Raw genomic sequence first — 15188 nt, 5'->3', positions numbered from 1 at the left:
AAGCTCCAAATCATCAGACAATGTTACGACATACATATGGCATCAGTTCTGAAATGCCACTGCTGTGCTTTTGTGATTATATTATAGCTTTTTTTAATTTCCTACAGCTTCATTTCAGATATTGCAAAGTAAGCAATAATCTATTTCTGTCTTATTAGGTATATCAGTGAAAGTAGCCTTTTTTTCCTATGGCAACTTCCCTATCAAATTTATCTCTGAACTGCTTCATTTTTTTTTATTTATTTTTTTTACTGAAACAAATACTTTGCTTTATCATTTTCTGTGTTTATATATCAAACATAATCAACTGAATAAGAATGAGTACATGTTTTATTCATTTTGTATTTGCATTCATGTGCCCCACCTGCCCCCTCCCTTTCCAAGTAGATCTCCATTTATCTTTGTCAATGGTAGCCACTATGTCTTTAGCCTATTTTCCTTTGGAAATAACTACTTTTGCACTACAGTGGGTAACCTTTCTTACAGGAAAGTGAAATCTTAACAAAATCCTTTTGGTTGTCAGCCTTTGTCTTGTAAAACTAAGTAAAAACTACAAACCAAAGCTTTTGCTTCAAAACACAGTTTCATCAAGTTTCACTGCTGTATTTTACCTTATTGCCATACAAATAAAAACAGTTCTCACATCATCACTGACTACTACTACTACTACTACTACTACTACTACTACTTCCACCACCACCACCACCACCACCACCACCAATAATAATAATAATAATAATAATAATAATATTTTATTCACTATAATTAGGAAAGGCAGTTTTAAAGCACAGATGTAATGCAAAGATTTAACTACTACTAATTAAAAGGATATTAGAATTATGGTACTAGACAAACATTTGGCTCCTATGAAATGAGCACAGGTATGGCAAAGAATAATTTGATACTATTAAGTTAAAATTAGGAGCAGCTTGTTATTTAGTTAATAGTGCAAAAAATAGTATATATTTATTAAAGTAATACAAAACTCATTGCTGCTGGGAAAAATTGCCTAATCCTTACCTCTGCCTGTGAATTTGGGCAAAAAAAGAAGGGAAAAAATTATGTTAACTGTGAAACCATGCAATACTGAATAATGTAGGAAAAACACACACACACACACACACACACACACACACACACACACACACACACACACACACACATTAACAATTTTGTGTAATTAAATTTAATTCTTTGCATCTTATCTTTATTACCCATAAGCAAATTGCACATAGCAACGATAGCTCATAACTTCAATTCAATAAAGTATTCAGAACCCCAAAATTATTTAGTACAAAACAAATACAAGTAAGAATATTTTCATACATCTGTGAGGCAAAATAGGAGCATCTGATAAGTCTCAGAACAGCTGGGGCAGCACTGACACACACTAATGATAAAAACATGCAATGAATTGATAGCTTTTGGAACTGGACAGTCACTTCTTCAGGAGAAAACAAAAGAAATTAGGAAACTGAAACAAGGATCTGCACACACAGGATCAAAGGAATGATCACACCCATCCTCTGACAATAGAGGAAAAGCAGGAAGAAAGTTGGAACTATTATAATGGCAGAATTTAGAATTCAAATCAATAATAATGGACCATAGGCAACTGATATTTGAAAGACAGTCATAAACTGTGATTCTGAATTTTACGGTTTCTTTGAACTGTAATTCAAAACCCAGAAAAATGGTAAGAAGTAGATGGTATATCAATAATAAATTTAAGAAAGGACAACAGATCCTATGGGCCAAGAGGGAGAAGTTTGATTGAGTCCACTTCTATTTCCTCTCTCTTTTCTATCAGGTTCTAACTCCTATGGGAGAAAAAAAATCTCAAAAATTTAGCTTTTACTTATGTCAGTCTATTCCAGTAGTTCCTATTCTGACAATTAGTAATCTCACCTGTCCAACAGGGAATGTACCGAGACTAAAAACAAGACTGTCTCACTATTCTTTAATCACTGTTCATGGAAGTACTATCAAAAATAATAAATATATACTATTACTATGTGCCAGGCACACGACAGTACACTTGTAGCATTAAATAACCTACTGTAATTCAAGCATGCAAACAGCAGAGTTACTCAATAGTAAGCTATAGAGCACTTACTTCATAAATTAGTTCAATATCTCCCCTGCATGCACGTCTACAGTTAAAACATACATACATAACTTACTATCTCAATACTGCTGTCTGGCTTCCCATTTTCAAGTGAAATGGGGCGACAGCTATTGCAAAACTTCAATATAAACATCCCTATAAATTCACTGCTCAATGAATTATAGGAGACATACGGAAAGATACGTACATAATCTGAACTATCTTACTATGACAAGAAGAAAAAACATGTTCTAGTTGACAACACCATGATTACCTACAGCCTAACGTTTGGCAACTGTCTGAATCTTACAAATATTTTATTGAATGTTTATAAGTAATGGAAGTACCCCAAAGATTTCCTTAATTAAAGCTAAGGCAACTTTTGAACTGAGATTAAACAGAATCAAATAACAAAAAGACATACATTTTTATCAGCAGTCCCTTGGCTGTTCACAAGTTCATCGAGTTCAGCTTGCAGTTGCCTCCTGCCACGTTCCAATTCCTCAACTTTTTCACTCATGTCGTCAAGCTCCCGTGTCAGTGACAACACTTTGGTTTCCTTTTCTCGTGCTTCACGCTCTGCAGCATCACGTTCTTGAGCTATCTGCTCCGATACAGCCTAAATAAAAACAGTTTAAATGTAACCACAGAATGCAAATTTCATTTCAGATGTTCATAGTGTTCGTAGTATCTAATGATTAAAAACAATTGCATGGTTAAGAAATGACTAAAAAAATTGTTATGTTATTCTGCTTTATACACATTATGATTTCCTTTAGTTATCACTAAACCAACTTTATGACACTGTGAAGGAAAAATCTTTCCAATTTACAATGATCTGGAGATTCACAATGTAATGCACAGCAATGATTCGCAAACGAATTTTTATTACCTTTTCCTCTGCTAGCACCTTGTCAAAATTACGCTGTTTCTTCTCCAGTTCCAGCACCTTTGCACGTTGAGCTTCAAGATCAATGTTGGCATCTTCAAGTTCAGCCTGTAATTTCTTCTTTGATTTGTCCAATTTATCATTTGCTGCTTGAAGCTCCTCTACTTGTCTCTGTAATGCTTCAATATCCTAAAATTAAAGCAAGCACTCACGTCAGCATTGTCAAGGTTATGACGTAATGTGTAAACACAAAATAGGCATTGGCTCCTCATGAAGAATGAGAAGACAGTTAGATGGATATATAAAATGTAGTGCATCCCTATTACACACCACAATACACTTTTATAAGATGTGAGATAAATAGAGTATGCAACACATGCTAATGATTAATATAAAGGAAAAGGTCATCAAACTTAATACAGGAGATACTTGCAGTCCTACAATGATTGAAAATTTGCAGCATGACTCTATACAAGAACTAAAATGAATGGGAAAACTGAAGGTTACAGGGGTAATCTGAACTGACTGTATTACAGTAGAAGGAAGTTAATTCGTAAATTAATAATCAGAAATGAAAGAGATTGAACAAACTGAAGACAGTAAGGAATTTTTGCATCCTAAGTTCTGAATGTAATTAAAAAAGGTAACTGAACAATGAGAGAATATAGTAGATGAAGAGTACAGGATGATATGAATTAAAACAGGAACATAAGAACACAATAAAGGCATAAAAAAATGTAAATAAACACTAATCATAATGCATTGTGTTCCAGTTACAGACATTGTTCTTCCCCTTCCTCCATGTCCACCACAGTCCCCTAAAAATATTTTTTTACAGAAAAGAAATCTAAACTTCCTACTGTAGAGTAGAAAACGTGACTCAGTTGATACTCTCGCTTGTAGTTCATATTTTGTTGATAAATAATGGTTGGTTGGTTGATTTGGGGGAGAGGACCAAATGGCAAGGTCATCAGACCCATCGGCTTAGGGAAATCACGGGAAACCTAAATGAGGATGGCCGGACGTGGGATTGAACCGACATCCACCCGAATGCAAGTTCAGTGGGCTAACCTTTGCGCCACCTCGCTCGGTGATAAATAATGGTTTGTGTTTGTGTGTGTGTGTATGTGTGTGTGTGTTTAAGAAGTAATGTTAAGTGTCCAGATGCCATTCAAATGAGTGTTTAGGGCAATGAATTATCAGTTTCAACTTTTCCACATAAGGGATGTGAACAAGGCATGGTTACAGATTCAGGTATAACACATGCTGCAATTCTCAAGTGCCATCAGTCCCTGTGTAAACTAACTTCAAAGAACAATTTTCCCAGTGTTTCAAAATTGTTTTAATATTACATAGCCGTAAGTTGAATTACAAAAGAAACCAGTGTTTTTTTTCCCTTGAGTCCATATTTGGTTTCTGGTCACAGTTGAACTCTATACATTTGTAGACAGGTGCTAGTAAACTGTGTGAAAACTGTAGCTTTGGCCCCAGTGCCTTCTCTAGTGAAGACTTGTGCTGAACACACACATTGTTCTGTTTCTTCTATCCTACCAAAGTTAAAAATACTTTCACAGAGGTGATTTCTTAAAGCATAACCCATCAGTTTTAATCTCCCCTCCATCACAAACCATGGTCAGGAGGACTGAATGAATTAAGTTATGTCAATAAATACCTTTACTGATTGGTTGCTATTGCTCTTTCCATGCTTTCAACTCTAAACTGTCTTGTTACAAATAGTATTTGAGATCTCTTTCTGGAGAAGATTCCACATTTCCTTTTGTGTTCAGCAGTAATTAGAAGTTATGTCCTAATTATTACACCAAGAGACAATGTCCATATATATTGATATAAGTATTAAGCCTCAAAAAATAAAGTTAGTCTTACATTGTGTGCTTTGTGGCAACCAGTCCATAAAATCCTGTGAATTTTGCTGTTTAATTAGTCAGTTAATTATTTGCACGCTTGACGCATTATCAAAATTTTGATTGCTTTCTGTGGGGTTTGATAAAAAAATGTTACTAAAATAATAATAGTTATTATTATTATTTCTTTCTTTTTTCAGAAAGTGACGCGGACCTTGATCAAGCGTGACTTCCTTTTAACTGTACGGTATATGTTATATTGCATTTAGGAACTTTCGGGTGATTGAACATGTATCACTAATTATGGATTTCTGTAGTTGTATATATAAGTTTGGATGTAGCTGTATTGCATTGATGTACTGGTGGATATTGTGTGGGATGACTCCTGTAGTTGATAGTATAATTGGTATAATGTCAACTTTATCCTGATGCCAGATGTCCTTGACTTCCTCGGCCAGTTGGATGTATTTTTCAATTTTTTCTCCTGTTTTCTTTTGTATATTTGTTGTATTGGGTATGGATATTTCGATTAGTTGTGTTAATTTCTTCTTTTTATTGGTGAGTATGATGTCAGGTTTGTTATGTGGTGTTGTTTTATCTGTTATAATGGTTCTGTTCCAGTATAATTTGTATTCATCATTCTCCAGTACATTTTGTGGTGCATACTTGTATGTGGGAACGTGTTGTTTTATAAGTTTATGTTGTAAGGCAAGCTATTGATGTATTATTTTTGCTACATTGTCATGTCTCCTGGGGTATTCTGTATTTGCTAGTATTGTACATCCTCTTGTGATGTGATCTACTGCTTCTATTTGTCGTTTGCAAAGTCTGCATTTATCTGTTGTGGTATTGGGATCTTTAATAATATGCTTGCTGTAATATCTGGTGTTTATTGTTTGATCCTGTATTGCAATCATGAATCCTTCCATCTCACTGTATATATTGCCTTTTCTTAGCCATGTGTTGGATGCGTCTTGATCAATGTGTGGCTGTGTTAGATGAAACGGGTGCTTGCCATGTAGTGTTTTCTTTTTCCAATTTACTTTCTTCGTATCTGTTGACGTTATGTGATCTAGAGGGTAGTAGAAGTGGTTATGAAATTGCAGTGGTGTAGCCGATGTATTTATATGAGTGATTGCTTTGTGTATTTTGCTAGTTTCTGCTCGTTCTAGAAAGAATTTTTTTAAATTGTCTACCTGTCCATAATGTAGGTTTTTTATGTCGATAAATCCCCTTCCTCCTTCCTTTCTGCTTAATGTGAATCTTTCTGTTGCTGAATGTATGTGATGTATTCAATATTTGTGGCATTGTGATCGTGTAAGTGTATTGAGTGCTTCTAGGTATGTGTTACTCCATTTCACTACTCCAAATGAGTAGGTCAATATTGGTATAGCATAAGTATTTATAGCTTTTGTCTTTTTTCTTGCTGTCAATTCTGTTTTCAGTATTTTTGTTAGTCTTTGTCTATATTTTTCTTTTAGTTCTTCTTTAATATTTGTATTATCTATTGCTATTTTTTGTCTCTATCCTAGATATTTATAGGCATCTGTTTTTTCCATCAATTCTATGCAGTCGCTGTGGTTATCCAATATGTAATCTTCTTGTTTAGTGTATTTTCCCTTGACTATACTATTTTTCTTACATTTGTCTGTTCCAAAAGCCATATTTATATCATTGCTGAATACTTCTGTTATCTTTAGTAATTGGTCGAGTTGTTGATTTGTTGCTGCCAGTAGTTTTAGATAATCCATGTATAGCAAATGTGTGATTTTGTGTGGGTATGTTCCAGTAATATTGTATCCATAATTTGTATTATTTAGCATGTTGAATAGTGGGTTCAGAGCAAGGCAGAACCAGAAAGGACTTAATGAGTCCCCTTGGTATATTCCACGCTTAATCTGTATTGGCTTAGATGTGATATTATTTGAATTTGTTTGGATATTAAGTGTGGTTTTCCAATTTTTCATTACTATGTTTAGGAACTGTATTAATTTAGGATCTACTTTGTATATTTCCAATATCTGTAGTAACCATGAGTGGGGTACACTATCAAAAGCTTTTTGGTAATCAATGTATGCATAGTGCAGCGACCTTTGTTTAGTTTTAGCTTGATATGTCACCTCTGTATCTATTATCAGTTGCTCTTTACATCCTCGTGCTCCTTTGCAGCAGCCTTTTTGTTCTTCATTTATAATTTTGTTCTGTGTTGGATGTGTCATTAATTTCTGTGTAATGACTGAAGTTAATATTTTGTATATTGTTGGTAGGCATGTTATGGGACGATATTTAGCTGGGTTTGCTGTGTCTGGTTGATCTTTAGGTTTCAGATAAGTTATTCCATGTGTAAGTGTATCAGGGAATGTGTATGGGTCTGCAATGTAACTGTTAAATAATTTATGAATATAATAGAGGGAAACATTCCACGTGGGAAAAATATATCTAAAAACAAAGATGATGTGACTTACCGAACGAAAGTGCTGGCAGGTCGATAGAGACACAAACAAACACAAACATACACACAAAATTCAAGCTTTCACAACCAACGGTTGCTTCGTCAGGAAAGAGGGAAGGAGAGGGAAAGACGAAAGGATGTGGGTTTTAAGGGAGAGGGTAAGGAGTCGTTCCAATCCCGGGAGTGGAGAGACTTACCTTAAGGGGAAAAAAGAACAGGTATACACTCGCTCACACACACACACACACACACACACACACACACACACACACACACACACTTATAAAGGCAAATACCTTCAAAATCCCTGAAAATTGGCATGTGGACCTCCTCATCCTCATCCTCATCCATCATCATCATCATCATCCAACATCATCCATCATCATCCACTTTAGAAAAATTTAACAATAATGTCTTCTCTCCCTCTAGACCATGACTGTTTTATCCACTGTCACACTTGTTTGATTGTAGGTGGTTTTAAAGCTCCCTTCAGCATGAATTCATGTTAGGTTTCATCCGTCATCCACTTATTCCATTTCTCTCTCACATACACTTTAAATCGTGTATTTATCACATCAGGAGGGTGAAATTGTGAAGTAAGTCCTCCCAGAGTAATGCAAGCTCTGCATTTCCCTGTCTCCATTTATCTTCCACAGAATTTTGCAAATGACTACTGAATTGGTCTAGCACAAGAAGAGAACTCTTCTTCAATAAAGCAACTTTCTTTCTCTCCCACACTCATTAATCAATAATTTCATACCAGCCTCGTCCATCCAACCCTTATCAAGTAAGTGATCATTATCTGGTGGTATTCAAGAAGGTTTTGGCATTGTTTTGCACTTGAAAATGATCATTGGGTCATAGTACCATCAGCACAATATGAAAGGACAACAGTGTAGTGCATTTTTTCATGTCCACTGGTTTTTATGGTTCCAGTTTTAGTACCTTTCATAGCAACAGTTCTGTTACTCGGCTCATCAAGTCTCACAAGAGTTCCGTCCATATTCGCTATTTGGCTTAGTTCCACACTGATTCTCTTTCGATGTTGAGTAACAAACTGATGGAAAGATAATACGGTATTTTCTCTTCATACTCTTGTGGCATTTTCTGATTATTTTGGTTCTGGTTTGCTAAGTCCATAATGCTTCATAAACCGACAGCACTAACCAACACTGTCCTCAAAGTCTTAAGTTCTACTGCAGTGCTAGCATACAGGCCTGAATTTGAATGATTTTTTATGTATTAACTCCAGTGCCATTTTGACAGTGTCCTCGAATCCATTTCAATATGTCTTGTCTAGTTTTGACCATTTTGCATTCAGTCTTCTACTTGCACATTTGAACTTCCTCTCTCTCTCTCTCTCTCTCTCTCTCTCTCTCTCTCTAATAGCCCACCAGACAGGAATGCTTTTCCTGTTGGTGGAGGGCCGAAATGCCGCTCAGCTGTTCTGTTTCTATGTTGTTCTGCATATGCTATTACTTTCAATTTATAGCCCACATCATACGAATATCTTTTATTTGTTTCCATTACGAAACTAGATACTAACTAAGATATTGTATTTTTACCAATAACACAAATCACTATCAATTCAATTCACTGGTACCATATACTGGATTGAGGCATCATAAGCTGGATTTAGGGGGCTGTGGTGGACATGGAGGAATGGGAAGAACAATGTCAGTAACTGGAACACAATGCATTGCGTTTAGTGTCGATTTACATTTATCGTACAAATAATTCTATGCTGTAGGGTGTTTAAAACAGCTAATCATTTTTACCTTTGCCATCTTCTTTTTTGCTTCCTCAAGTTGCTGTATCTGCTCAAAGTCTTCCTCCTGCCTCTTCTTGGCTTCCTGCAGTTGGCTGGCAGCGGCCGTCAGCTGCTTGTCTAGCGCCCTCCGCGCCTCCTCCTCCTCCTCCACCTGCTCCTGCAGAGCCTCCCGCTCGCTCTCCAGCTGTCGCAGCCTCGAGCTGATAGCCAGCTTCTGTCGTGTCTCTTCTTCCAGTTGGCCCTGAAACATTTTTCCTCTTTTAATGAAGCCTGCATGACCACATAACTATTAAAACGTTAACCGAATAACTAGTAAAACATTTACCTATTTACTTTTAGGCGTGTGTAACAGTTAGAGCTTTCTCTTTTGTCTCTACCTTCTTTACCTTCCTCCATTTACTCTTCAGTTGGTCCTGAACTTTCATAATACCGATACGTAATGGCTTTAATGTGAATTACCCACACTTCCCTCCCTGTGAGAAATATATCACTCGCAAACATCGCAGGAGTATAATACTATAATGAAATGAAGACCGAGTTTTGTCTGCAACAATATAGTCCTACTTTGAAGTTGACACAGAGTTAAGTTCTCCTGATTTGACCACCGGATGATCATATTTGTGAAGTGTGGTTTATTAATTTTGTGACACACATTTATAATAAATACAGTTTGCGTACAGGAGGCATGTCAAAAATTTGCATTACGGTTACAACGATTTTTCCTCTAATAAATAATAATGTAACATTAAAATTATATATAATGTAATTGTATATCTAAAAAGAAAGATGATGAGACTTACCAAACAAAAGCGCTGGCAGGTCGATAGACACACAAACAAACACACACAAACACACAAAATTCTAGCTTTCGCAACCAACGGTTGCCTCGTCAGGAAAGAGGGAAGGAGAGGGAAAGACGAAAGGATTTGGGTTTTAAGGGAGATGGTAAGGAGTCATTCCAATCCCAGCAGCGGAAAGACTTACCTTAGGGGGAAAAAAGGACAGGTATACACTCGCGCACACACACACACATATCCATCCGCATATACACAGACACAAGCAGACATTTGTAAAGGCAAATAGTTTGGGCAGAGATATCAGTCGGGGTGGAAGTACAGAGGCAAAGATGATGATTATGATGAAGGATTCAGTAGTTCAGTAGTTAACCTTTCCTCCAAACCTCTCTCCCAATCCGAAACCTCTGTCCTATCCAAAGGCCTCACCTTCAGCCCCACTCCCAGATTTAACCACACAGCCCTCGTCAAAGACTTACTGTCCTACACCCGTACTCTCTGCTGTAAATATCACTTTGCCACGAAGAAAAATGATCCTAATCCTACTCCTAATGATCCAACTCCCCAAGACACTATCCAAATTGAACCCTGCCTGGAACAGTTCCGTCCTCCGTCACAGCGGGACCCACCTCCTCTTCCTCAAAATCACCCTCTCCTAACCTTCCACGAATTTCTGACTTCCAGCCTTGCCTCTCAATCCTTCTTAAAAAACCTTAATCCTACTCCCAACATCACCACTGCTGAAGCCCAGGCTATCCGTGATCTGAAGGCTGACCAATCCATCGTCATTCTCCCGGCGGACAAGGGTTCCACGACTGTGGTACTTTATCGTCGGGAGTATGTGGCTGAGGGACTGCGTCAGCTTTCAGACAACACTACTTACAACGTTTGCCAAGGTAATCCCATTCCTGATGTCCAGGCGGAGCTTCAAGGAATCCTCAGAACCTTAGACCCCCTACAAAACTTTTCACCTGACTCCATCAACCTCCTGACCCCACCAACACCCCGCACCCCTACCTTCTACCTTCTTCCTAAAATTCACAAACCCAATCATCCTGGCCGTCCCATTGTAGCTGGTTACCTAGCCCCCACAGAACGCATCTCTGCCTACGTAGATCAACACCTTCAACCCATTACATGCAGTCTCCCATCCTTCATCAAATACACCAACCACTTTCTCGAACGCCTGGAATCCCTACCCAGTCTGTTACCCTCGGAAACCATCCTTGTAACCATTGATGCCACTTCCTTATACACAAATATTCCGCATGTCCAGGGCCTCGCTGCGATGGAGCACTTCCTTTCACGCCGATCACCTGCCACCCTACCTAAAACCTCTTTCCTCATTACCTTAGCCAGCTTCATCCTGACCCACAACTTCTTCACTTTTGAAGGCCAGACATACCAACAATTAAAGGGAACAGCCATGGGTACCAGGATGGCCCCCTCGTATGCCAACCTATTCATGGGTCGCTTAGAGGAAGCCTTCTTGGTTACCCAGGCCTGCCAACCCAAAGTTTGGTACAGATTTATTGATGACATTTTCATGATCTGGACTCACAGTGAAGAAGAACTCCAGAATTTCCTCTCCAACCTCAACTCCTTTGGTTCCATCAGATTCACCTGGTCCCACTCTAAATCCCATGCCACTTTCCCTGACGTTGACCTCCACCTGTCCAATGGCCAGCTTCACACGTCCGTCCACATCAAACCCACCAACAAGCAACAGTACCTCCATTATGACAGCTGCCACCCATTCCACATCAAACGGTCCCTTCCCTACAGCCTAGGTCTTCGTGGCAAACGAATCTGCTCCAGTCCGGAATCCTTGAACCATTACACCAACAATCTGAAAACAGCTTTTGCATCCCGTAACTACCCTCCCGACCTGGTACAGAAGCAAATAACCAGAGCCACTTCCTCATCTCCTCAAACCCGGAACCTTCCACAGAAGAACCCCAAAAGTGCCCCACTTGTGACAGGATACTTTCCGGGACTGGATCAGATTCTGAATGTGGCTCTCCAGCAGGGATACGACTTCCTCAAATCCTGCCTTGAAATGAGATCCATCCTTCATGAAATCCTCCCCACTCCAACAAGAGTGTCTTTCCGCCGTCCACCTAACCTTCGTAACCTCTTAGTTCATCCCTATGAAATCCCCAAACCACCTTCCCTACCCTCTGGCTCCTACCCTTGTAACCGCTCCCGGTGTAAAACCTGTCCCATGCACCCTCCCACCACCACCTACTCCAGTCCTGTAACCCGCAAGGTGTACACGATCAAAGGCAGAGCCACGTGTGAAAGCACCCACGTGATTTACCAACTGACCTGCCTACACTGTGAAGCCTTCTATGTGGGAATGACCAGCAACAAACTGTCCATTCGCATGAATGGACACAGGCAGACAGTGTTTGTTGGTAATGAGGATCACCCTGTGGCTAAACATGTCTTGGTGCACGGCCAGCACATCTTGGCACAGTGTTACACCGTCCGGGTTATCTGGATACTTCCCACTAACACCAACCTGTCAGAACTCCGGAGATGGGAACTTGCCCTTCAGCATATCCTCTCTTCTCGCTATCCGCCAGGCCTCAATCTCTGCTAATTTCTAATTTCAATTTGCCGCCACTCATACCTCACCTGTCTTTCAACATCATCTTTGCCTCTGTACTTCCGCCCCGACTGACATCTCTGCCCAAACTCTTTGCCTTTACAAATGTCTGCTTGTGTCTGTGTATAAGCGGATGTGTGTGTGTGTGTGTGTGTGTGTGTGTGTGTGTGTGTGTGTGTATACCTGTCCTTTTTCCCCCTAAGGTAAGTCTTTCCGCTCCCGGGATTGGAATGACTCCTTACCCTCTCCCTTAAAACCCAAATCCTTTCGTCTTTCCCTCTCTTTCCCTCTTTCCTGATGAGGCAACCGTTGGTTGCGAAAGCTAGAATTTTGTGTGTTTATTTGTGTGTCTATCGACCTGCCAGCGCTTTTGTTTGGACACACACACACAAGTTTTTGGAGCTAGTGGCACCTTCTTCTGGTGGAAGAGTTGAAGGGGAAGCAAGAGCGGTGAAGGAAAAGAGAGATAGTTGGGAAAAATCACCCAGAACCCCGGGTAAGGGAGACTTACCAGTTGGGATGAGAAGGAAAGACTTTCCTTCTTTCGTCTCTACCAGTCCTCCTCATCCCATTCGATAAGTCTCCCCTGACCAGGGGTTCTGGGTGATTTTTCCCAACTATATCCCTTTTCCTTCACCCCTCTTGCTTCCCCTTCAACTCTTCTGTCAGAAGAAGGAGCCAGCAGCTCCAGAAGTTTGCATAAGTTAAACCTTTTTGTGTTGCTGCTGCTTGGTGAGTAGATTTTTTTTTTTATGTATCCAATTACGTTATACTGTCAAAACTTGACTAAAATTATATAGTGGGATATGTAACTAGTATCAATTTCAAAATCAGTTTGTCCTGCACCAGGTCATCCACTTCACAACAGCATTTCATTTCAGTATCAGTGCTTCGTATAGCTCTCTTTTCAGTCAGCCCATACTCACCTCCATTAACTTGGTCCCTTTTAATTTATTATGAAGTTTTCATTCCCATCTATTGAGATGTCTGGACATACAGTCTATGGTGACGGATGGGAAGCATAAAGTTTTAATCTCATCAATACATACAGATATTTAGGCATCTTCAGTTCAGCTACTGGCTCGATGCAGCTCACCATGCATGGTAGCTAGCGAGACAAGAAATTTTGATTAACATGCCTCACCACTTTATGCCTTACAACATCGTCAATCTAATTGCCGGTTCGCACCTAACGGCACAAACCCTCCAAAAATTGAAACAGGTTGAAACTAATAGAGAGTTCACATTTTAAATTTTCTATATAATGGGCAACATGGTTCTTTATAATTACAGTGCACATATTCTGAATAATTTTTTTTGTCTTTAATACCCATACTATGTTAGCCTCCCCCCCCCCCCTCCCCAAGGGAAAAAAAACGAAAAGCACCCATACATAGTAACACATTGATACTGAAGTGTGTGGTTGCCAGATCAATTTTTTATCCAAATTTAATCCTAAAAATCTGATTGTGTCAGTTTCTACTGTGTGCTAGTTGTAGGGAACAATCTTAATCATTTCACATTTTGACTGTTTGGTCTTAACCTTCATCACTTTAATCTTAAATATGTTTCGATTCAACCGATTTAGCTAAGAACAAGTTCCTAAAGTACTAATGATACTGATCAGTGATTCAGGAATTTTTTCTGCATCCTGACTTTCAGCTGAAACAGAAGCATCTCCTGAGAACAGGAATGATTGAAAACTTATATTTTATCATAAATCACTCACACAGAACAGAAATAGAACTTTACCTTGTGTGGAGCCTTGTGGGGCTATCATAATCAGTCACATAGTTCAGGAAGAAGCATTTATAAAGTGTGTATATCTAATGGTTGACAATATTTTGATCAAAATCTCTTCTCTTTTCTTATACTCTATAAAATTAAGGAACACTGCCAACTCCACACTGAAACAGTTCCCAGGTTCGGCAACTAATGACTGTCTCTGCAGAGCCCCTGTTTACCTGAACATCAGCGAGCTGCGACTCTACAGTGGCAGCACTCTTGGCTGCCGCAGAGGCGCGGAGTTCAGCTTGCTCCAACTGCTGCTGCGCAGCCTCGGCCTCTTGTGCCAGGCGTGTCGCCCTCTCGGCGAGTTCTGCCCGGGTTCTCTCAGCCTCTGCCGCTTTTGCCTGCAACTCTGCCAAGGCGGCTTCTGCCTGCTTCCTTCGGCGTTCACATTCTTGCCTGCTGGCCCCAGCAGTTCGCAGTTCTTGGGTAAGGTCTGCGTTCTCAGCCTCTAGCTGTTGTTTTGCTTTTTCTAGGCTCGCCTTTGTCTGAAATTAGTTACATTATTTTAAGAATTTGAAGTTCTGAGCAACAGATTATAATTTTTTTTCCGAAACCATTTTAAGTATTATTAGCCAACAGCAAAAATCTCATATTCAGACATCATCATCAACAAGTTTACCTTCTTGACAGATTCCATCTGTTCATTGATAGCTGCTATCTCTTGGCTATATTTGTGTCTCATTTCTTGCACTGTGACTTCATGAAGAGAGGCTTCCTCCTCCAAAGTTTTCTTCAAGGTTGCCAATTCCTGTGAAAATATTTTGCTGTTTCAACGTTTTTGTTCCCACATAAAAAAGTTACAAAATTTAGCATTATTATAGACAAAATTTTTGTTATCAGGTACCATTCACACTAGATTACCTCAAATTCTACTTTTGCACACGATGTTTGTTGTCAGATTAAATAGACTT

General features: G+C 39.1%; 1 protein-coding gene across 2 annotated transcripts in view; it reads right to left on the bottom strand.

Moving 5' to 3' along the window:
- Positions 1 to 15188, bottom strand: part of LOC126162447 (myosin heavy chain, non-muscle) — a 266507-nt gene that overhangs the window by 12559 nt on the left and 238760 nt on the right. For both annotated transcript variants that reach the window (XM_049918962.1, XM_049918961.1), the window contains exons 21-25: positions 14897 to 15025; positions 14451 to 14762; positions 9089 to 9322; positions 3000 to 3185; positions 2532 to 2726 (exon numbers count right to left, since the gene is read on the bottom strand). In XM_049918962.1, coding sequence (XP_049774919.1) covers positions 2532 to 2726; positions 3000 to 3185; positions 9089 to 9322; positions 14451 to 14762; positions 14897 to 15025 — 1056 coding nt within the window. The remainder of the gene's footprint in view (positions 1 to 2531; positions 2727 to 2999; positions 3186 to 9088; positions 9323 to 14450; positions 14763 to 14896; positions 15026 to 15188) is intronic.

The sequence above is a fragment of the Schistocerca cancellata genome, chromosome 2 (assembly GCF_023864275.1).
Source record: "Schistocerca cancellata isolate TAMUIC-IGC-003103 chromosome 2, iqSchCanc2.1, whole genome shotgun sequence".
Taxonomy (NCBI): Eukaryota; Metazoa; Arthropoda; class Insecta; order Orthoptera; family Acrididae; genus Schistocerca; species Schistocerca cancellata.
This window is presented reverse-complemented; position numbering and strand designations above follow the sequence as displayed.